The 21,438-nt window shown below is 52.7% G+C and overlaps 8 protein-coding genes across 8 annotated transcripts; 4 read left to right on the top strand and 4 right to left on the bottom strand.

The window, feature by feature from the left end:
* The first annotated feature begins 17 nt into the window (after nt 1-17).
* CC84DRAFT_1118945 (uncharacterized protein) lies at nt 18-1,467 on the top strand. The gene is made up of 2 exons (XM_018175538.1): nt 18-131; nt 182-1,467. The coding sequence occupies exons 1-2, from the start codon at nt 106-108 to the stop codon at nt 1,062-1,064; spliced, it is 909 nt and encodes a 302-aa protein (XP_018035980.1). The 5' UTR covers nt 18-105; the 3' UTR covers nt 1,065-1,467.
* On the bottom strand, nt 1,456-3,493 carry CC84DRAFT_1164098 (CoA-transferase family III). Its single transcript, XM_018178409.1, has one exon. The coding sequence runs from the start codon at nt 3,303-3,305 to the stop codon at nt 1,569-1,571; it is 1,737 nt and encodes a 578-aa protein (XP_018035979.1). The 5' UTR covers nt 3,306-3,493; the 3' UTR covers nt 1,456-1,568.
* Nucleotides 3,494-3,886: 393 nt separating this feature from the next.
* CC84DRAFT_730070 (uncharacterized protein) lies at nt 3,887-6,092 on the top strand. The gene has a single exon (XM_018187199.1). It carries the CDS (start codon nt 3,987-3,989, stop codon nt 5,835-5,837), a length of 1,851 nt encoding a protein of 616 aa, XP_018035978.1. The 5' UTR covers nt 3,887-3,986; the 3' UTR covers nt 5,838-6,092.
* Nucleotides 6,093-6,704: 612 nt separating this feature from the next.
* Nucleotides 6,705-8,502, top strand: CC84DRAFT_1186812 (uncharacterized protein; the record flags this gene model as incomplete). Its single annotated transcript, XM_018180880.1, has 3 exons — nt 6,705-6,942; nt 6,990-7,390; nt 8,428-8,502. 3 exons carry the CDS (start codon nt 6,705-6,707, stop codon nt 8,500-8,502), a joined length of 714 nt encoding a protein of 237 aa, XP_018035977.1.
* A 54-nt stretch (nt 8,503-8,556) lies between these two features.
* CC84DRAFT_1259021 (galactose oxidase) lies at nt 8,557-11,417 on the bottom strand. Its single transcript, XM_018184874.1, has 2 exons — nt 9,486-11,417; nt 8,557-9,429 (listed from the first exon to the last, which is right to left on the bottom strand). The coding sequence occupies exons 1-2, from the start codon at nt 11,003-11,005 to the stop codon at nt 8,565-8,567; spliced, it is 2,385 nt and encodes a 794-aa protein (XP_018035976.1). The 5' UTR covers nt 11,006-11,417; the 3' UTR covers nt 8,557-8,564.
* A 1,318-nt stretch (nt 11,418-12,735) lies between these two features.
* Nucleotides 12,736-14,760, bottom strand: CC84DRAFT_1164095 (uncharacterized protein). The gene is made up of 2 exons (XM_018178408.1): nt 14,625-14,760; nt 12,736-14,494 (listed from the first exon to the last, which is right to left on the bottom strand). Exons 1-2 carry the CDS (start codon nt 14,724-14,726, stop codon nt 13,010-13,012), a joined length of 1,587 nt encoding a protein of 528 aa, XP_018035975.1. The 5' UTR covers nt 14,727-14,760; the 3' UTR covers nt 12,736-13,009.
* A 629-nt stretch (nt 14,761-15,389) lies between these two features.
* CC84DRAFT_1259019 (uncharacterized protein) lies at nt 15,390-18,505 on the top strand. The gene is made up of 3 exons (XM_018184873.1): nt 15,390-16,425; nt 16,519-17,887; nt 18,033-18,505. Exons 1-3 carry the CDS (start codon nt 15,548-15,550, stop codon nt 18,429-18,431), a joined length of 2,646 nt encoding a protein of 881 aa, XP_018035974.1. The 5' UTR covers nt 15,390-15,547; the 3' UTR covers nt 18,432-18,505.
* A 1,373-nt stretch (nt 18,506-19,878) lies between these two features.
* On the bottom strand, nt 19,879-21,280 carry CC84DRAFT_730031 (uncharacterized protein). The gene has a single exon (XM_018187198.1). It carries the CDS (start codon nt 20,958-20,960, stop codon nt 19,935-19,937), a length of 1,026 nt encoding a protein of 341 aa, XP_018035973.1. The 5' UTR covers nt 20,961-21,280; the 3' UTR covers nt 19,879-19,934.
* Between the last annotated feature and the right edge of the window lie 158 nt (nt 21,281-21,438).

The raw sequence follows: 21,438 nt of genomic DNA, 5'->3' as shown, positions 1-21,438 counted from the left end.
GACGACAACAACCCGCCACCACCACCTCGTCTTGCGCCCACGTGCCACGAGCAACGCATAGCACTCTCCGGCCAGCGAGCAGATTCCCACCAGCTCACCCAAGCCATGGCAGGCCCCGCCGCGCGCCACTGGTACGTGTCGCAACATGCCCAACTGCCTTGCACCTGCTGACTCCCGGCAGGGAACAGAACAAGGAAGCCACCGTCTACGTCGGCAACATCCACGAAGATGTGACGCAGCAGCTCTTGACCGAGCTCATGAACCACCACGGCCGCGTGCGCACCATCAACATGCCCGTCGACCGCGTCAATGGCAAGCACCAGGGCTTCGGCTTCGTCGAGTTCGCGACCGAGAGCGACGCCGAGTACGTCATCTCCATCCTCAACGGCACGCGCCTCTACAACAACGCGATCCGCATGAACAAGGCTTCTGCAGACAAGGCAAAGAGCGTCGAGGTTGGCGCGGAGCTGTTCATCGGCAACCTCGACCACGGCGTCGACGAGCGGTCGCTGTACGACACGTTCCTGCGTTTCGGCCAGCTTGTCAACGCCCCCAAGATTGCGCGCGACGAGCTGGGACTTTCCAAGGGCTATGGCTTCGTTTCCTACGCCGACTTTGATGCCTCGGATGCAGCCATCGCGAACATGCACGGCCAGTACATGCAGGGCAAGCAGATATCCGTGCAATATGCCTACAAGAAGGACGGCCAGGGCGCGCGCCACGGAGACGACGCGGAGCGTTTGCTTGCCAAACAAGCAAAGGCGCACGGTGTCGCTCCCGCGGTGCAGCCCCTTCCCGCCCATCTCTTCCAGGCACCCCCGCCACAGGCTCCCACAGGACCCCGTGCCCCTGGCATGCCGAATGCACCAAGCGGGTACGCAGGACCACCCCCGCGGGGCCCGCCCCAAGCCCCGCCGCCCTCTCTTCCACCGCTGCCATCCGGTCTGCCTGCGAGGCCTCCCAGCGGTGCCCCGCCCACGAATTTCTACCCTCCACCGCCCGGCTTCCCTGGAGGCCCTCCTCCGCCGGGCTTCGTACAACCTCCTCCAGGTTTTGGAAGATAGATGTACGGCAACTCAACATGCATGGAATGGCGTTATGAACTTTGACTAGATGAGATACCCAATCAGAAGAATCATTTCAATCACAACAGTCCCATGCCCGAATCCAGTAAATCTGGGGTGTTGTGGAGCTGGTGCTGTGAATGCTGCAGACAAAACACAGCTGATGCCTCGGGCTAGGTAGGCGTGAAGTGTACATTGAGGCAACCCACTCACGGGAGAGGCATGTTCTAGCGATTGCACTTGATGAGTGCGAGAAGATGGGCTGATGTGGGTATCATCACATGTCGAAGCGAACAGTCCTTTGTGCGCATAGTACAGATGTCAGACTGGCGACACTGCTATACGTCAAACAGGATGTGAACACGACTAATTGGAAAGCAAAGCAGTTTTTGAATTGAATGAGTACAGCATCGCTTGAATGGCTTTGAATTGAATGAGTACAGTATCGCTTGAATTACGAAATGGTATCACACCGAAACACCGCGCAAACATGCCGTCTCGCAACTACAACCACTCTATGCTCGCCAACTTCTCTGTTCCATACGGTGCACTCGGCGTCTTCCACTCGGTCTCCGCACCCTCGATTTGCGCGACAGGCTTCAGAATAGACAGCCTCTTTCCATCAAACGCACTCTTGTCGAAAGTCTGGAACCAGCCGCTCTCTTCTTCAAGGTACTGGCCGAGGACCTTCTTCCACCCCTTCCACACGGTCACGAGGATGTCCAGCACATGATGCGAGCCACGCATGCTCTGCCACTCGAATCGCTCCTGGCACTCTCGCACCACATCCACGGGGTACAGCCCTACGTCTTCCCTCAGCGCATACGCATTCACGCCCGTCAAGCTTGCATGGACAGAGTAACTCCCACCCTTTGTCGCGCGGTCCCGCAGTGCAAGCAACGTGCCCACCGCGCCCAGTACACCGGTCGACATATCTGAGATAGGAAGACTGGGTAGCACGGCCTCATGTGCGGGGAGGTTCTGTGTCAGCTCCAGCGCCTTGCCCGTCACGTAGGCGGATCCCGCTGCTGCATCTGCAATTTGCTGCCACCCCGGACGCTCACGGTAGTATCCCTCACGCCCGTAGCAGTTCTCAGACACGTACACGATCCCCTTGCCGCGTTTGCCAGCCATCTCGAGCATCTCCTCCAGCCCCAGACCGAACTTCTTCATCTTGCCGTGGCGGAACCCTTGCACGAAAACGTCGGCGTCGGAGAGGAGCTGCTGCAATTGCGCGAGCTCTTCGGGCTTGCGGAGGTCGACGGTTGTGGTGCGCTTGCCCGCGTTGAGGGTGAGTTGCATGATGTTTATGTCTGGGAGATGCGGTGGGTTGAGCCTAACCACATCTGCACCCAGGGATGTTAAGATAGTGCCGATTTGCGGTCCTGCGATGACGCGGGTCATCTCCACGACCTTGACGCCAGCTAGTGGTCTAAGATCACCCTTCTTGAGTGGAAGAAACGCAACGGGAGGCGTGGGCACAGCGTGCGTCTGCTGCTCCACGTCCACAAGCGGATGCTCCGCCAGCCTCTTCCCCATGTTGCTCTCATTCCACTGCTTCGGCGTGAAACACACAGACCCGCAGAACCCGTTCATGAGGTTGTTCATCTCGAGCTCCGCGGGCAGAAACTTCTTTGTGTGCTCCGCGATCAGCTGGGCAGCCTCTTCGTTCGAGCCAACCTTCGTCGCGGGGTCCAGCCCGATGGACCGCAGCACAGGCTCCGCATTCATGCTGCCGTGCAGCGAGTACCACGTCTGCGAGTCCTTGGTCGGATAGAGCCCTGTTGCGCGGTACTTGAGCGGCGTGTCGACCCAGCCGCGCTCCCAGTCCGGGACTACGTTCTTCAGAGCACCCTTGCCGGCCAGCGTGAGGACGTCTTCGCCGCCGAGGTATGCTGTTGCGACGGCGCCGAACCAGAAGGCGACGTGTGTGGTGTTTACAGTAACCTTGCGGGAGGAATCTTGTGCGCCGCGGAGGGTGAGGATCTCGTCTGCGAGCACGCCGCACATGGCGTGGAGGGCTGCGGCTACGGACGTCGCCTTAATGGGGCCGGGGATGATGGGGAAGTCTTCACCCGTGAACTGAACCTTTGAGAGGAGGGTTTCATCTCGTGTGAAGCTGGGCGTTTGTTCAGCGAGCTGGCGGAAGATGCGCTCTGTATCCCTTGGAACAGGTATGAACTCCTTATCAGTGTACGTCCCCGGCCCGTAAATGTCCTTTGTTCGCTTGGCTTCAGACATGTTCGCGGTGGTAAGGGAAAGTAGTGTAATCAATAAGGTTGCTAAGGTCTTGTAGGGAGTCGAATCGCTGGCGCATCAGTAAATGTCTGCATCCAAAGCGCCGTCCTGCCCTTCTTTATATCTTCTTCCCGATATCAAAATCAGACAACATCCTTCACCGAGCAACAGACACCACCACGTCATTCCCAATCTCGGCCGTCACAACGAAGCTCGGTCTGATCACTAAAATCGCCTCGGAAGGACCCGCGCGCCCCCACCCGCCCTGCGTATTCTGCGCGCCGTTTCCTCGTACGAGGACAGCACCATCTCCAAATGAGGTAGGAGATCATCCAGGTACCGTGGTGTAGCCAATGATTGATCGTGTAGGGAGCGGTTTGCCACGTTTTTGACGGCCCGATTACCGGTAGGGGCCAGGAGTACCGTGCCGGCCGATCTCCGCCGATCGTGATGCTACGAGATATCTCCGACGTGTCTGGCGTCATCGGATGGGCTTCGTGCGAGGCAGCGCGAAATGTTTTTGCGAAGTGTTTGAGTGAGGAGGGGTCACTACGTACTCATTGCAGGTTGTATATAAGAGATGGGTGGGCCAAGGCGAGGTGGTCTTTACCTTAGTTGTCCAACGCTTCGTCCTCTTGATATCAGTTCTATCGTGTGAAGATTCATACATCATTGTAAACAAGTATGCCACACGCTACTCCCTTTCACCGAGAGATACGAAATGTCGCCATAATAGGATGCGGTTCGATCGGCGCATCATGGGCAGCTCTCTTCCTCGCCCAGGGTCTCAATGTCAGCGTCTACGACATCAACCCATCAAGCAAAACATTCCTCCACACAGTCACCGCAACCGCACTTCCAACGTTGAAATCATTAGGCCTCCTCCAAAACACGTCCGCGACCGTAGACGACATCACATTCACGACCGACCTTCAAGAAGCGCTCCGCAACGCCGACTTCGTGCAGGAAAACGGCCCAGAGCGATTGGACTTCAAGCAAAGTCTCTTTACAGACATCGCGAAACACCTCCCCGACCATGTCATTATTGCGACCAGCTCCAGTGGACTGATGTGCTCGAAGATCCAGGAGGGTATGCCGGCAGCTTCAAAACCCGAGCGATGCGTGGTCGGCCACCCATTCAACCCTCCTCATCTCATTCCCCTGGTCGAAGTTGTTGGTGGTCAGCTCACATCCAAATCTACCATTGAGCGAACCCTGCAATTTTACGAAGATGTGGGAAAGAAACCAATCTACGTGCAGAAAGAAGTTCCCGGGCATATCGCGAATCGTCTGCAGGCGGCGCTGTTCCGCGAGATCTTCCACATCGTAAAGAACGATATATGTACTGTGAAGGATATCGATGACGCGATGGCGTATGGCCCTGGGCTAAGATGGGGTGTTATGGGACCCAGCACATTAATGCACCTGGCTGGCGGTGAAGGCGGAGTCGAACACATGGCGAATCACCTGCTGCAGCCGATGACAACATGGTGGGCTCAAGAAGACCCCGTGATAGATGAAGACTTGAAGAACAAGTGGGTGGCCGGTACCCTAGATTCCGTGAACGGCAGGAAATATGTCGATTTGTCTAGGAAAAGAGACGACGAGATCGTGCAACTGCTTAATCTGAGGAGAGAAACAGAAGCAGAAGCTGGAGTCGAGAAGGAATCCAAACGATTATTCATCCTTGACACAGATCTATCTAAACTTCCCAACACTCGCGGGAGCATCAAGTCATGCGACACCAATGGCTCAGACCTGCGCACCGTCGTCGAAAACATCAAGACTCTCCCGGATGGTATCACCATCGACCAAGACCACGAGTTCATGTACTGGACCAACATGGGCACCTCTCTGAGCAGCAACTCAGGCTCTATCGAGCGCGCCCACCTTGACGGCTCCGAGCGCTCAGTCATCGTGGCGCCAGGCACACCCGGTGTGCATACGCCCAAGCAGATCACCATCGCGCCTCTCAGCCGCAAGCTTTACTGGTGCGACCGGGAAGGCATGAAGGTATGCCGCAGCAATCTAGACGGCACAAACATCGAGATCCTAGTAGACACCGCCGCCTCGGAAGAACCGCACCCGCAGTGCCGCTGGTGCGTCGGTATCACGGTGGATGAAGCGCGCGGTTTCTTCTACTGGAGCCAAAAGGGTGCACCGAAGAGTAAGATGGGCCGCATATTCCGTTCTCGCGTAGATAAGCCAGACGAATGCGAGGTCGTCTTCACGGATCTACCCGAGCCGATTGATCTCGAGATGGACGAGGAAAATGCGATGCTGTACTGGACGGATCGGGGTGACCCGCCGACAGGAAATTCGCTGAACCGGGCGAAGATGGATGGCGGCAAGCGGGAAAGAGAGGTATTGGCTACCAGGTTGCACGAAGCAATCGGGCTGGCACTGGATAAAGACGCTGGTCTTTGCTATGTCACCGATCTTGCTGGTGGAGTTTATAAGATTGACATCGAGAAGAGGGAGAAGAAGGTGTTGTTTGCGGAGCTTGGTGATCTAACGGGGGTCGCGCTTGCCTGAGAGCGATAGCGGGGTTGGAAGCAGCTACGAGTGCGCACCGCTGCTAACATTTTTCATTTATTATCATAAAACATCCACCCACTAATGAAATGTTTTTGAACCCACTCAAGTCAATAATGCTTGCATCAACGTTATCCATGTCCACTTCTCGCTTCCTCATCATTCCTAAGTTCCAAGAAGCTGAACTACTCCTTCCAACAATTGGGCAGTCAGCAATGCTAGCTCAGGCCAGAGTGGTATCTATGGTATCGAAACATGTCAGATCATACAACCTGCTGACGCTCATGTGTATCGATCTAGAAGGTGTTTGGGAACACTTCGGAGCCATCGCATCGTCTTGCGGCTGAAGACTTAGTCACTTGCAGGGGCTGCGGACTCTTCAGCTATGGATACAACACCGCAAAATGAGAGGTTGTGTTTCTGGTCGCGTTTCATTTGCCTCCTGATTTACAGTTCAGACATCTGCGTTGATAGGTCACATCTGCTCGGAGATTTGTCAACTGAAAGGTGTGTGCCAGGGTAGTAATCTCATGCGTGAAAAAAAGTACAAAAGATTCGTGCCCGCTTGCTTGTGGAACCATTACACATCCAGAATAAATTGCGCTGCTACCAGATCTGGTTTGTGCTGGTAAGACCTCGTCTTCTATTGGACAGCCTCGTGGCTCTGACGCAGCTGATTCTGATTCGGACACACACAGTCGCAGCATATGTCCTCTTATCGCATATCAAGCGATGTAGAACGGCAAGGCGAAAGCGGCGCCGCCGTGGCAAATCTCCAAGTTTGCATCGCACGTTGGCTCACATTATGACCTCCTAATATGAACGGTGGTATTCTCTCAACCGAAAGGCGTCTTCTCGCAAAGCCGAATGGATCGTCCCTGTGGTAGCCAGACTCGCTTCAGCCTCGGCCTTGCATTCATTCTTGCTCTCGTTGTTGGCTCGCTAGGCTCTAGCCTTGCAACGTTCTCAGACGACAAATGCTTGAATTCTCTGGAGGGCATCGATGGACCGAACGGATACCCTAATGGCACCTGCACACCACTGGATATAAAAGGTCCTGCTTGGAAAAGCTTCCAGATCGTGGGCCTCGATCATGGATGTACACGTAAGGCGCAGCTATTCGCCCATGCTGTATCTCGTTAACGTTCAAAGCCACCATCTATGGGAAGGACGAGGACCCTACCAGTCCATGCTCGTCCAAGACTCTTGAGTTCGCACACATCGCTACCTGCTACAACAGAACGTGGGTATACTACAGCATCGACTTTTGTGACGTACCTAACGGGACACCTTCGCCTCTGGCTTCTGCGGTACCGCAATCGTCACCCGGTAATCATACCGGAGCTATAGCAGGTGGCATAGTAGGCGGTGTCTGTGGCATAGCCCTGGTGGTTGGACTGGTCTTTTGGTACGTCCGAAGGAACCGGGATGGCCAGCGTGCCGGGCACAGAGACTTGCCATCTACGCCTCCTCTAGAACTTCCATCGCTCCACGCCAAACAAGAGATACACTCCAATCAAGCATACCCACCTCAGGAGATAGGCAGGTCTAGCGTATATATTGAGCCAGTGGAACTGCAGGGCAGAAGCGTGGGTACGACTAACGAAAGCGGGTTGGCCAAGCCTATGAGTGGGGATGATATTCAATTCCAGAGGTCATAGCGGAAGTATTTTTTGCGGTCGTATATATAGATAGTGATAACGCGCACAAATATCTATCATACATAGTACTTGTCGATGCCGGAATAGGTAAAAAGCCGTTAAGTGAGGAACTCTCTATAGCACGGCAAGCCGCGCGGGACAACAGCATTCCGGAACCGCCCCGCTGGGGTCCGCCAGGCCCAACAACGACCTGTACCGCTATTCAGGGCGCTAAAACATCCGCAGCTTCATCCAGCGATATTCAATATCTTCTTATCAGTCAGTCCTGATCTTGCTGAGTCTTCGTACGTATGATGCAGGCGCCACTGACGCTGAGTGCACGGGCTCCAACCCTGGAAACCTATTACCTAAACTGCAGATTATCGCAGAGAGCTGTATGAATTCAGGTATCAAGCGGCGCCTGATGAATTTTATAGGCTATAGACTGCTTTTATCCATGCTTCGTGTATACGTTGACCTTCGCACAGAGTATTGACGTTCTGCCTACGCCATGACGAACATGGTTTCTGTTTCCAAGCTCCCACTGGAGCTAATCAATGAGGTCTGCTCTCACCTCATCAGACGCCGGCCTGGGTCCTATGCCAGCAAACTCTATGGCGTGTTTGCTTTGCGAATGACGTGTCGCACCCTCTACTGATAGACTTTTCGCGACTTCTGGAAGGCGGCTTACCAACGCTCATCGTTGATCTGACATTGGGAAGCTTGGGTCGACTGTACGATATCAGCCAAGACCCTGAGATTAGCAAGACTGTACGATGCATCTATATCGCCCATGATGGTACCGACAAGGTCCGTCTGGGAGTGACGGATGGGCATCCGGATACACCGCTCAAAGAGCAACTCCATAGCTTGTTGCAGGAAGGGTTTACCATTGCATATCGGATTCGGAAGGACTGATCGTCCCGCAAAGATAGTCACCACGAATCAAGGTTTTGATTGGTCTCCAAAAGCCGGTGCTCAGTGAGCAGTTGGATCGAATTGCGTCGATAGCAAATAAAGTCTGAAAGTAAATTGAGATAGGAAGATATTACATTAAATTACATAGGGGATCCCTCTATGCCATATACTAAGTAGTGATTTTAATTATCTTCGCAACACTCGGTGTGCCAGCCGAATTCAGCGCGAACAAGAACCAAAACCCGGGAAGAGCCACGCCGGCATCACTAGGAATCGTTATTGTATATGTAGTCCCGCTGCCCGAGGGCGTGAGTGGGATCCGTCGCTGATCGGTATCTACCGTGTGGGTTGCGGAGCCGGATCGAACTAGGGCAAATCTCGTTACCGCTGAATTCGTAGTAATGGTGACTGTAGCGCCGAGTCGCACGGTCGCAGCAACGTTGTTGATGACTGGACGTGTTCTTCGCGTGCCATCGGTGTTCAACAGATATGGAGGAACGAAGATCTCGGCGTCGAAGTGGTTTACACCGCAACCGCCGCACAAGCCACCTCCTCCTTGAAGGACGGTTGCATCTGGAAGAAGAATTGCAACCGAGTGATAGGTCCTGGCAATGGACATTGGGTTCAGTTGCGTCCACGTATTCGTCGCAGGATTGAAGAGCTCGGGCGTAAATTGTGCGGTCGTGTCCGTGAACGGTTTGACATAGCTTTGCCCACCAGTCACGAAAACAGTGCCATCGGGAAGAGCGACTCCATTTGCAAAGCCTCGTGCAAAGGCCATGTTGGGAACTCTGGTCACCTGAGGGTTCTGTTTTGTCGCTCCGATAGTGATGACATAGGCATTCGTGCGGGCGTTATCTTCCTGGTAGTTTGCAGCGCCACCAGCTGTCAGGATCTTACCAGCAGGGGCATCATACATCACCGCGTTACCACACATAGCATCGCCGTCATCTCCACGGTTTCCTGCGGCAGTGACACTACCCGCACCAGTGGTATCATACCAATGCATCGCTTTGGAAGGACCAGCTTGAAAGCTAAATTCAAAATAAGATTAGCAGAGCTGGGTAAAGTCAATTTGAACATGACTTACACAGTGCCAGACTTCCATGTGAACAGCCACGCATGGTTGTCCGAGCGATAAGGACCCTGCCTGTCTTGAGTCTGCAGAGGCGACACTAAGGCGCCCGATTGAAGCGTCCAGGTGTTTGCACTGGGGCTGTATATTTCGCCATTCTTGTTGCCCTCTCCTCCGCTCCAGCTACCACCAATATTGAAAATGCGACCGTCAGAGACGGTAGCAGTCGATTGATACCCTCGTGCTATCTTCATATCTGGGCCGGCGGTCCATGCGTTGGTTGCAGAATCGTAGATACTAGTCTTTGCGGCATTACTACCGCCTGTTACTATAATGCGCCCATTGAAGTCCATCGAGATACCGGGACAGAACATGTCGTGGTTTGTGTTGGTTACAGTACGAGGGGTGGACTCTCCAGTAGCCGGATCATAGATGGCAGTCTGTGTGAAACCATTCGAGCCACCAAAATTATCACGTGAGAAGGACGACCAGACTAGCACCTTTCCGTTTGGAAGCATCGCTACCGCAGCAGGCACAAGCGGGAAGTCGACGGTGTTGACCCAAAGACCCTTCGATGCCGCAGGAGCAGCAGGAACCACTTCCGTCTCGCCTCGGACGAGGTTAATCTCTCTTGCAGTAGTCCATTGGCCACGGTTGCCAGCTTCAGTGAGAGCGTTGAGCCGGAAATACCGAGCAGTCGCGCTGAAGAGCGAGATCTTCTCGTCCTCGGTATCTACCCACATGCCGGTCGCAACTTGTGTCCACGTGTTGCCGTCGTTACTCACCTGGATGCTGTATTGTCCGATACGTCCGTTTCCTGGACTTCCTCGGGGTAGATAACTCAAACCCTCAACCGTAATTTGGGTACCGGCATCGATCTGGAACCAATGCGGCAGTGGTGCGACAACCCCACCATTGTATTTTGTATGCCACAGGGTGGTAGGGTCACCGTCGATAGCCTTTGACGCAGGAGAGTTTTCACTGACTGTTTCCTGGCTGTCGGCTGAAGCAGTCCACCCCGTTCTCGATGCGTAATCGTAGGTCACTTCATGATAGACGTTGATCTCGGCCGCCGAAGTCCACTGCAGTCCGGCTCCCTGTGCCTCTGTGGTCGCAGTGATCCGGACATACCTAGCTGCTCTTGTAATGAAGGTCGTCTTCTTTACAATAGCATCATTGAGGTACGTCCCAGTTGCTGCGAGATTCCAGTTCGTTCCGTCAGTGCTCACTTCAATCTTGTGACCGCCAATTCTTCCATTTGCACTGCCGTCCTGACGAGGGAGGTATCCGACGGCATGAATGTTGTAGATGGTTTTCATATCAACAACAATCCAATTTGGGAGTGCATCGGGGGTGGGATTGAATTGTGAATGCCAGAAGGTATTCAAATTCGCGTCAATAGCCTTTTGAGGTTCGTTTCCCTGATTGAAAGAGTCGGCCGTTGCAGTCCATGCCGACCTCAGGATAGGTGCAGAGACAGATACCACATCTCGGATTAGTAAGAATGCTAAAAAGAGCGACAAGAAAATAGCCATAGTGAATGTAAGACAGCAAAAGCCAAATGCAAAGTCGCGTATCCACAAGCATTCACTGTTGTCTCGACCCACTCATTATATGGTTTTCCTGTCGCTCTACTCACGCTCGCGCTGCGCCGCCCAAAATCGCTCCGAAATTCGTATGCAGGGCAGCTGATCGCGGCGTGGGTCGTATCTAGGCCTCCCGCCTTGCACGCTCACTTCAGCTCACCCGTTGCCGTTCCCCAGGCTGCTGCTCACACCGCAAACACCCAGCTCTGCATCGCCCTAGCCGCTTCTCGAAAACCCAATGGCCCGGAGAGCAACGTCTTACGTGCAACCCCATGCGACCGGACGCACGTCCTGATATGCACATCTTGCAAAATCAATATATCGTGCATGATCGCGTCGTAAAGTTAGTTTGAGGAACGAGGGGCAGAAGCATGGTGGACGTCACTAGGTGAGAAGAATCCGAGTGTGGCGCTCTGTCATGCGCTCGGCCAGCGTACCAGATTCTACCATTGGCTGAAGCAACTTTGGGACCGTTTTGGTAGGCGAACGATGAAATTGGGACGGTAGACAGCAACTAAAGATGGAAGGTAAGGATGTGGTCCGTATACACCAAGATTGCTAAAGGGAGTAGCGCTGGCCCTAAGGGCACCGAGTCCGAGTGGTAACGAGGATCGTTGGTTGCGTAGGATAACCGAACTCGGTAGTGTGCAGCAGTGTGCTTGAGACTACACTTTCCTACACAAACAGCACGATAGCGTGCACGATAATGTGCACGTGCAAGCTATTTGTGGCGTTTACGTGCGTCTGTCTAGCAGTCCGCGTGCAGCGATCGCCATATGCGAGAATCCTCCAGGGTATCGTGTGCCGGATACGAGAACCAAGATCTTCGCCCACTCCGCAGAACGAAAACTTCACCGATTTGAGCGGAAATTGCAAGGACAAGACAACAAGTCGGTGAGACTGCAAGTCGCAGCTCGTAATCACTTTGACGCGTGATAGATAAGCTTCTGTAGGAGCGGTGCGAAAACTAGTCACTAGGGTCGGGAGCTACAGCAGGAACGACATGTCAGATTCGTTACAAGGCGAAATCACACCACTTAGCTTTCGTACCTCGTAGTGGGGGTAGGGTAAGCTTGGTCGTCTTCAGCCTAGACATTAATCAAGGTCGCTTGCCAATAATTCTAGGGCTATATTACGGCACGTTGTAAGTACAAGTGATAGAAGTGGATATGTCGACAAACAATGGACGCAGGCGGGTTTGACAGCGGCCAATAGTCCAGATCGTCTTATATACTCCCACGTTAGGGCACTGGCATGCAAATGTGACGGTTTAAGTACAAGGATAGCCCGAAGCGCGAGTCAGCAGAAGCTTAGCGACTTTTTGTGCTTACTGCTCACTCACATCCTTGTCTAAGCAGGAGAACTCGAGGTCCTTATAATTAATAGGAGCGTCTCTCATATCGCCTGGAACAAACCACACGCCCTAGTAAGCTGCAGCCACCCGAACAAATGATCTCAGATCCTAGGAATCGCAAAAGCTCTACGTCAGCACGTGGCTTCGCAGCTGAGAAGCTAATCAACATCAACCAAACAACCGATGCAATCCTACTTGGTCGACTTGTTTTTCTCGGCTGACGGCTGATACAGCTCAGAAGTGATTTGCATTACGTTGTCAGATCGGGAAAGTGCACTACCTCAGCAGAGGCACCAAGCTGAAATTGAAGAATTCTACCCAAGTAGTCGTATCACATTCAGTCGTTATACCATTCGTATCATTACACATTAAAGTCGTTATACATATAGAGTTGTCTGATTACTTGTATCGCGGTGCTCGGTTCGTAAGTCATATCAAGATTTCTAACAAGTGCCAAAGGTAACGAGGAGGCACTTTACTGATGTTGCTCGAATCCCCCGCAGCTCCCGTTATGTCTCTTCAGGAGACCCTTTTGTGATTGCATACCACACGGAATGGACTGAGGGATGGCCCAGCTGGATTCCGAGCCGGCTGCGACTTTAGTCCAGGTCGTCTGTCAATATGCTGGGAAACGCTTCGAAAGGCTCCAAATCTGGCATATCTTCGTCACTTTCATCTTCAGAATCTCCGCTGTCGCTCTCCCTCTTGTCGACTTCGTCCAGACCATGCTCCGATTCTTCGTCCTCATCATCACTCTCCCCAGGGTCATCCTCATAGAGTGTCGGAAGGCTCTTGGTCGTGTTTGCTGTTAAATCGATAATGTAGCTCGTGATATCGCACATGAAGAGCAAGTCTGGCCACACCGGTTTGACTCCGGTCGAAAAGGTCGAGGCTGGAGTTTTGACTTCATCCCGACAGCGTAGGAACAATTCTCGCAGGTCCTCGAGCTCGTCTGGCGCGTTGAGAATAAATTTGGCCCATGGAACGATGTCCTCGTCGGGGCAAATGATCTCAAGACGGCGAAGTTTCTTAGGGAGGTCTGAAGGCATGATCTTGTACTCGGATTCTATATCGCCGAAGAGAAAGTCTTGCGGAATCTTGAGAAGCTCCAGCTTCCTGAACTTGTCCATTGACGAGCCGACATTCTTGCAGTGTTTTAATACGTAGTTCCACTCATCAGTGTCATCCAAGGGATCCAAGTCTATCTCTAGAACTTTGAGTGTAGACTGGAGACTAGAGAGTTGATCCACCAGTAGCTGAACGTCGAAGATTGGGCTATGAATGAGACAGTAAGATTCATGCTCGAGCTTGACTTTAAGAGTAGAAAGTCGATCACATCCAAGAGCGTCGATGAGATCGCGGAAGTCAACCTGCATATCGTTGATACAGTCTTTATCCATTAGGTACACCGATAGTCCTACACATAGCTCTGACAACCTCGCAGTCCCTCGAAATGTATTGGGACCGTTCAACTGTAACAAAGTCTGTACGGTGACAGAGGTTATTCGGAGGGCATTCAAGTTATCGAAAGTAAAGGAACGTAAGAAAGTCAAGTCCGACATGCACAGCTCCTGGAGATTGGCCTTGAAGGCACTTGCGAGGGTGGCAGGCGGATAGCAAGTTGCGAAGAAAGCCGGGATGGGATCCACGACGCCACAGCCACGGTGGAGCTCCTTCACGGCATATTGTAACTTCGCGAGGTTGGGTAGGATGCAGAGAAGCAATCCAGCATACGCGGATTCAACGTTATTTCTAAGCGAAACCATCCACGGATGCTCTTCGGAATAACCAAGGTTGGCGAGTTGACCAGCGCAAAGGTCTCGAAGAGCCGGTAGGTCAAGATGTTTGTTGGGGTATTCGTCTTGGTAAAGCTTGCCGACATTGCGCCGAACCACCGAGAATCGGAGCGCCTTCACGTGGTGTACGAGCGCTGGATGTTCAAGCAAGGTGCGCAGAAGCTGGAGCGCAGAGTTGACGGTAGGATGGCACCCACAAGAGGTTGAGAGTTCTGCATTCGCATAGAGCTGCTCTCGTGCAATGGGTAAAAGCTTCCTGGAAACCAAACACAGATTACGTAGATGTACCTGAGAGATGATCAATGAATACCCAAGAACGGTTGAGATGCGGTGCTACAATCTTGGTCCCAGGTGAAGCAGATTAGATCGCGATACGAGGCGCGAAAAAAATGGCGTGCAGCGGCGCAAGTTCACATACCAGGTCGGAAGCAGTTTCGGGTCGAAGGTGATCAGTTATCTGCAGCAAAAGCTCGGGCGGGAGCCGATACATGGCGGTCGGCTTCGGCTGCGGGTGCGCCATGTTGCGTTGACAAGGGAAGGGAGCACGCGAAATGGAATCTGGCGACGATGAGGCTGAGCTGGTGCTGGTGATAATTCGGGCCCAGGTGCGGGTCCCATGACATAATCATGCGCGCGTTCACGTGATATTTATTGGGCGCTGTCCCCCACAGCAACCCTAACGACGTGCTGTACGGCGAAAAGGCCAAAATGACAGGCTGGCAGTGTCTCCCGTCGCAGAGCATAACCCACAGTGGTTGACCCAAATACTGAGTTGAGCAGCTCATCACGTAACAACTCACTGTACACAACACTCACAAATCTTTGCTTTGATAGTCGATCTCGACATTGTATGTTCAATGTTTCACTCTCACCTACTGTGATCCGACGTTGAACGGCGCGAGCCACTTCAACGAATACACCAGTAGAACACTTTAGTTTGACCATGATCACATGATCACTTGGCTTCCGAGTGCAAACTTAAGGCAGTAGCAGCAAGCAGTCAAGGCTTCTCAGAAGGGTGCTACGTCTCCCTGTAAATCATCCCGTATGTCGCTCGTCGAGGTTTCGCTAAGCTGATCCACAGTAAGCACTATGGCCGTATCCGGTAATTTCTCCCGCCTCAGGCAGACCTGCTGCCTGTTCACTTTGACCGGTCACACCATTTTAAGCTACTCTGATCCCGTGCATACGCGTCTTCTTCGCGTTGTCGAGTTCATTCGGACTTGCTCCATTCATTTTCTGTCGCCCACATAGAACGAACCCCCAACCACGATTCGTCAAATCACTGGGATTCTCGCGCGCGCTCTAGATCGGAACTCACAACAGTCCGCAGCCGGAAACATGACAAATGAATCAAGCTTCCTGTCCCAGACCCTACAATCCATCACCTCTACCAAGAAGCGTGAGCAGGACAAACGTAGGACTACCTTCGAAGACCGCAAATCCAAATTACTTCAAGCCGTTGACGCCGCTGAGAACCAGACGGCTAAGCTCGAGGTCTTACTTTCCGGTCTTCAAGAGCTCTCATTCAGCAACAAAGGTGTCTGGTATGTCGACAGTGATCAAGAGAAGTCAGTTCAGAACGTGAGTCGCTATTTGGAACAGTCCAGACATGACTCCTCCGTTTCAATGAACATCTTGCGTCGTTTTGAAACAAAAGTGCGCGAAAAACTGGAGCAGGAGAGCGAGCGCTTCAACTTCGCGAATCTGTACTACCGCCTACTTACAGAATGGACTTCGACTGATAGCAAGCCGATCGCTGAATCAGAGCTCAAGCAAGGGGACTTGGATGGCTCGTTCGAGCATGTTCAAAGGTACAATCTTCAGAACCTCAAAGATAAATTCAGCAGTGTTGTTTTCACGCCCTTGGAGACGGACGAGGTCGAGATTGACAACTATCTCAGCTCGTTATTCGACGATGAGCACGCCGAGAAAATCCTTAATGACCTTCGTGCGAACGTGGCCCGCTTTGGTGCCGATCTTAAACAGCGTGCGAACCCATTTGATCCCCCCGTCCTGAAGCAATGCATCTGCGCCCTGCTCACGAATGATCTGCTCAACGATGACGCGAAGGCGACTTTGTCGGACTTTTCAACAAACGACGTGGTCCTTGCTGAGATTGCAGACGTCCTGAACCTTCGCTTCTCTGATCTGGACAATTGGTCCTGGGAAGCAGAGGATGGCATGTACTATGAGCCGAGACGACAAGCAAACGGAAAGTAAGTAATTCCCTGAATATGTCCCAGACACAGAATACAACACATCGATGCAAATCAACATGGCATGTACTGACTCCCCATCCTTGCGTTTAGGTACCGCATAATGATGGATCAAGACATCTTGCAGGCCATCTTTTTGCACTATATTGCAGTAAGCTGGAGCGCACATCTCAAGCAACAGTTCACAAGCCTAGCATACGATGATAAGTTCTGGAAGACTAAGAACAAGCCTTCGAGGCTTGAGGAATCGCGCCGAACATACTTTTCCAACAAGCTCCAGCAGTCGAATCAGGGGGTAGCAGGTGCACAGTTGGAAACTTTCCGGAACACATTCCTCCTTTCAGCGTTACCTTCGTCGCTCCATCACGGATCTGATCCGTATGGGGAAGACCCTGAGTCAGGCGGCAAAAAGAAGAGCGGTCTTGCCATCCGACAACTACTTCTTCAGCAAATCGCGACAGACGTAATTATCAGACGTGCACTTCATGGAAGTGTCGCCGTCGTCCAATCTGACTTGCAATGGTATGCCACTGGTCTTCCTCACTCCACACTGTTCGCTGTTCTTCGCTTCTGGGGTATTCCCGAGGATTGGATCATGTTCTTCAAGAAGTTTGCCGAAGCACCCTTGCGAATGGACCCAACTCCCGGTCAAAACGTACAAATACGGAAGCGAGGTATTCCGATCACTGACGCCTTCGAGAAACTCTTTGGTGAAAGTGTATTGTGGTGTATGGACGTCGCCGTGAACCGCCTCTGCAGCACCACATTGATCCGCTTTCACGACGACCTTTGGCTGTGTGGTGAGCCATCGCTATGTGCGCAGGCCTGGGAGACTATTCAAGACTTTGTTAAAGTTCTTGGGCTCGATATCAACACCAAGAAAACTGGATCTGTCTATGTTTCAGATCGTCCTAAAGAATCGATTGCCGCGTCAAAGTTGCCACATGGTCCAGTGTGCATGGGAATGCTGCAGCTGTCGGAATCAGGCGACTGGACACTGGACCAGAAACAGGTCTCAGCTCATGTACGCCAGCTGCAGAAACGACTTGGAGAGAGTCAGAGCATCATTGGCTGGGTCCAGATCTGGAACGCTTGTATGGGAAAATTCTTCAAAAACGCGTTCGGTCGACCAGCCAATTGTTTTGGACATGCACACGTTGATGCCATACTGAAGACTTTTGCTAAGATGCAGCGCGAGCTCTTTGAAGAGCACAACGGCAGCGTCTCAGAATACCTGAGGCAGCAGATCCATCAAAGATTCGGTGTTGAAGACGTTCCGGACGCTTTCTTTTTTGCCCTTGAGGAGTTGGGAGGTCTTGGCTTGCAGAGCCCGTTTGTCCCATTCTACATCCTCAAAGACCAGCTCATTAAGAATCCACTGGATCGCATTGCCGAATTCCACAAAGCCGAGAAAGCGAAATACAAAGAGCTTCAAGAGTCATTCGAGATGCTCTCTGCCCAGGTAAGCCCACTTATTTTCGCCTCATCGATGTGGCTATACCCCAATATCATTACGTCGACAACCGAACCCTGCAGCAGGCCCTAGGCCGTCAGAATCTCTCGATCTATTATCTGGAACTGCAACTGACTCTGTGCGCGCAATTTAGGATCGACAACGTCGCTTCGACTCTAGCTTCCACAGCGCGCGAGAGACTGGCTTCCCAAACGAGCCATTTTTCTCTTTCGAGGAGTATACCGCCCATCGCGAGACGTATTCTTACGAGTTGAAACAGGCTTACGATGATCTCATGCGCGAGCCTGTTGAGAAAAGCATCGAGTTGACCAACGATGTCGCGCCGTGGTTTGAGGAACTTTGTCACTCGCACAAGATAAGGTGGGATGACAACATGTCTAGCGAGAACAAGTGGATCATGCATTTGTATGCCGAGGAGTTGAAGCATAGATTTGGCGCGCTGAGCATCGTGGACCGCAACTTGCTGCCTAGTGGGGTGATGCAGATGTTGAAGAAAAAGAAGGTAATCTGGCAATTGATCATCTGGGATTAGATAAGTACTTGCTTGTGGACGGATGTAATCCAATCTCCCATTAGGTGCCCTGTTGCACAGAACATACAACGGGTGAACTATTTCCCTCAGGCCTGGGCGTTGTTTTGACGAAACTCTGAGGACGCAACGCCGCCATGAGTCTAGGGCGCAGGCTCTGTTGTTGACCAAACCCCAGTCTTCTAATCGCTTCATTCCATGCGACTTGCTTCATAATGCTAAAATTCGATACGAAGATGCTCAGTGCACCTTTAATGCGTAGCACTGATAGCGCCCGAGGCCCGGCAACAAGCTTGCCGAGTGTTTTGTACTCGCAGGCCGCCGCAACCCGCCGTCGCCCACGATTAAGGCGTTGCGACCTATAAGCTGTAACCGTGACTCCGCGTACTATCTATCTATCACCTTGACCCGCGTCCGCGTTCTCACTGATTGATCTGCGACTGGCGGCCAATTCCTGTCGAAACTTTTCAAGCTCGCTCTTGTGCTTGGCAATATCTGCACGGAAGGCCAACTGCTCTTCTTCACGTGCACGTAACACATTGAACGTATTCCCAGACAAGCTTTCCATAAGCTTCATCTTCAACACCATGGGGAGATGATCCCTCATTATTGAATCCGTGAAAGTGAGCTTTTCAATCTCACGCTTGAGATCCTGGACAACCCGCCGAGGTATACGTGTAACCCAAGGGTGGTCGGTCCTGAAAATCTAGGATGCGGGTGATCCGAGCGCGGAGGGTGTCGTTTTGACCGAAAGGTGTCCACTGGGACATCGAGAAAATCCAAGGCGTGATCTTTAGTAATGACATTCGGAAAGTGATGGTAAAGGTCCATGACCGTGGGATAGAGCCAGGCGTCTTTGCAGTTGTTTGCGATGAGGTAGTTCGCATTCTCCGTCATATCAGGAGGAGGGGCCTAAGAAGTGACTGTTGATGGGTTGTTACTCATGTTGAGATGCAAGATTGCTGTGTTGAACATTTGAGCGCTGAGGGTGCTCTTGTTTATAGTAATGGCGAGATGAAAGCTTCACTTCGCTTGATCAACCCAAATGAGTATGTGCATGACAACTGCAGTTGATTACGTTTTACCTCGACTTTGCCAACAGTCGATACATAGAGAATCAGCTGAGATTGATCCCGCAACGCGTTTGTGGTTGCGTGCATCCCAATCTCGTCGGTATCTCGTCGGCTAATGGCAAGGCAGCAGTGACCTACGAGCTCGATGAAGTCAGTACGGGTTTGTCACCCGTGTTGGTTCTTGCTCAACCAGTCATGGCATGGTGATGAGCGATTATGGCGATGATAGACGCCGCAATACATTTCGCAACAATCCTGTGGCTGTTCGACGTGTCAATAGACTCGGACTGGAACTGCTGACCCCTTTGCGGTTTTCGACCAGAACAACAGTCTCAAGTCTCTGTCTTGGAAGCTTTTGCGTTTCAAACTCTATTCTTACGCCCGTCATATATCGTCTACATCATCTACTTCATCTTTTCATCACACCCTCTCATCAGTGCTGATGTCCCTCCGCCCCACAGTTGTACCCAAACGCTCTCCTTACCCTCCTCGCCTCGACCATCCAATCCTCCAGCTTCGCCTCGCCACGCTTAGCATACCCATGTCCATATCCGTGCCCATAACCGTGCCCATACCCATGACCACCATGCCCTCCAGTCTTCCCCTCAACAATCAAATCCAACCACGCCGCCAACCTCACCCCCGCCTTCGCAATCTGCTGCTGAATGACCACAATAGCCTCATCGTAATACTCCCCCTGCAACTCCTTCCCCTCGACCGCCTCTTGCCCTTTCGGCACCACCGCGGTACAGACATAAGAATTTGCGTCCTGGGCCCACACCATCGCGCTCGCGACAGGGTCCTTGATATCGATGCCGTTCAGCCAGGTGGAGCTCGCATTCGCGTACTTTCCCGCCGTGATCGCGCCCACGAGCTCGCCCGCCCAGGCCCGCGCGTCAGACAGTGAGTACCCCCCGATGAGCTTCTCGGGCATGTTGGAGTCCCAGATGTGGTGCAGATTTGTCGCGGTGCCGTTGAAAGTAACATTAATTCCGTTGCCGCCGATCTCGAGGTTCTCAACGTGCAGCGGCTGGTGGATGTCGCCGAGGAAGTGAATCACCCACTTCAGCGCCTTCTGGCGCTCCACGAGGGAGACGTTGGCCGGCGTGATGCGAGCTGTGTAGTTCGCGATGGCAGACACGATGCAGCCTTCCTCAGGGCAGTCGCGCTCGTAGTCGACGTTGCATTCAGCTGGCGGGTCATCGAGCGCGTCGATGTAGTGCAGGGGCGAGGAGAAGGCGCCTTCGGCGGTGTAGCGGTAGGAGTCGGCCCAGGTGGCAACATTGGCGAGGTAGGCGTCTGAGGAGTCGTTGAGGAGGGCTTTGGCGAAGGAGGCCGTCTTTTTGGAGACGAAGGATTGCGCGATGAAGGCGACGGTGTCGTGGCCGAGTGTGCCCCATGCGACGGAAGGGGATATGAGAGGGAGGAGGGAGAGGAGGGTCGCTTTGTGGAAGGCCATGGTGAATGGGCGTGCACGTGCGATTTGTGGTTGTAGTGAGGAAGATCCTGGGGCATCAAGAGTCTGGGACGTGGAAAGATATATATACCATCAGTAAATGCACAGGCTTAATTCAGGACTCGGGCTTCCCCGTCAATCGTCGTAGCCCATTGCCACAGCGTCCCGTAGTCCCACCAAAAAGAGGCACGATGAAGCGGTGAGGTAGCCCGATTAGGCAGGCACTTTACCGAGCGCCGGGTCATCGCTTAGATGATGTAGGTCCCTGAGCACGTTCATTGGATAATGGCTGAAACACGTCCGGGAAGCGGAAATGGAGATAAACACAGATGGAGGCCAATTGTCAATGCAGACACTCGCGTGGTATATACAGCGATGTCGCTCGCTAGCACGTGGCTCTATGGAACAGAAGATAGGGTATCATAAAAATGCGCTCGTAGTCTGATATCTCCGGGACGCCAAAGTCCATGCCATCATGATG

This window comes from Paraphaeosphaeria sporulosa (genome assembly GCF_001642045.1).
Source record: "Paraphaeosphaeria sporulosa strain AP3s5-JAC2a unplaced genomic scaffold CC84scaffold_5, whole genome shotgun sequence".
In the NCBI taxonomy this organism is placed as follows: Eukaryota; Fungi; Ascomycota; class Dothideomycetes; order Pleosporales; family Didymosphaeriaceae; genus Paraphaeosphaeria; species Paraphaeosphaeria sporulosa.
Note: the sequence above shows the minus strand (reverse complement) of the source record. Positions and strands in the feature narration are given on the sequence as shown.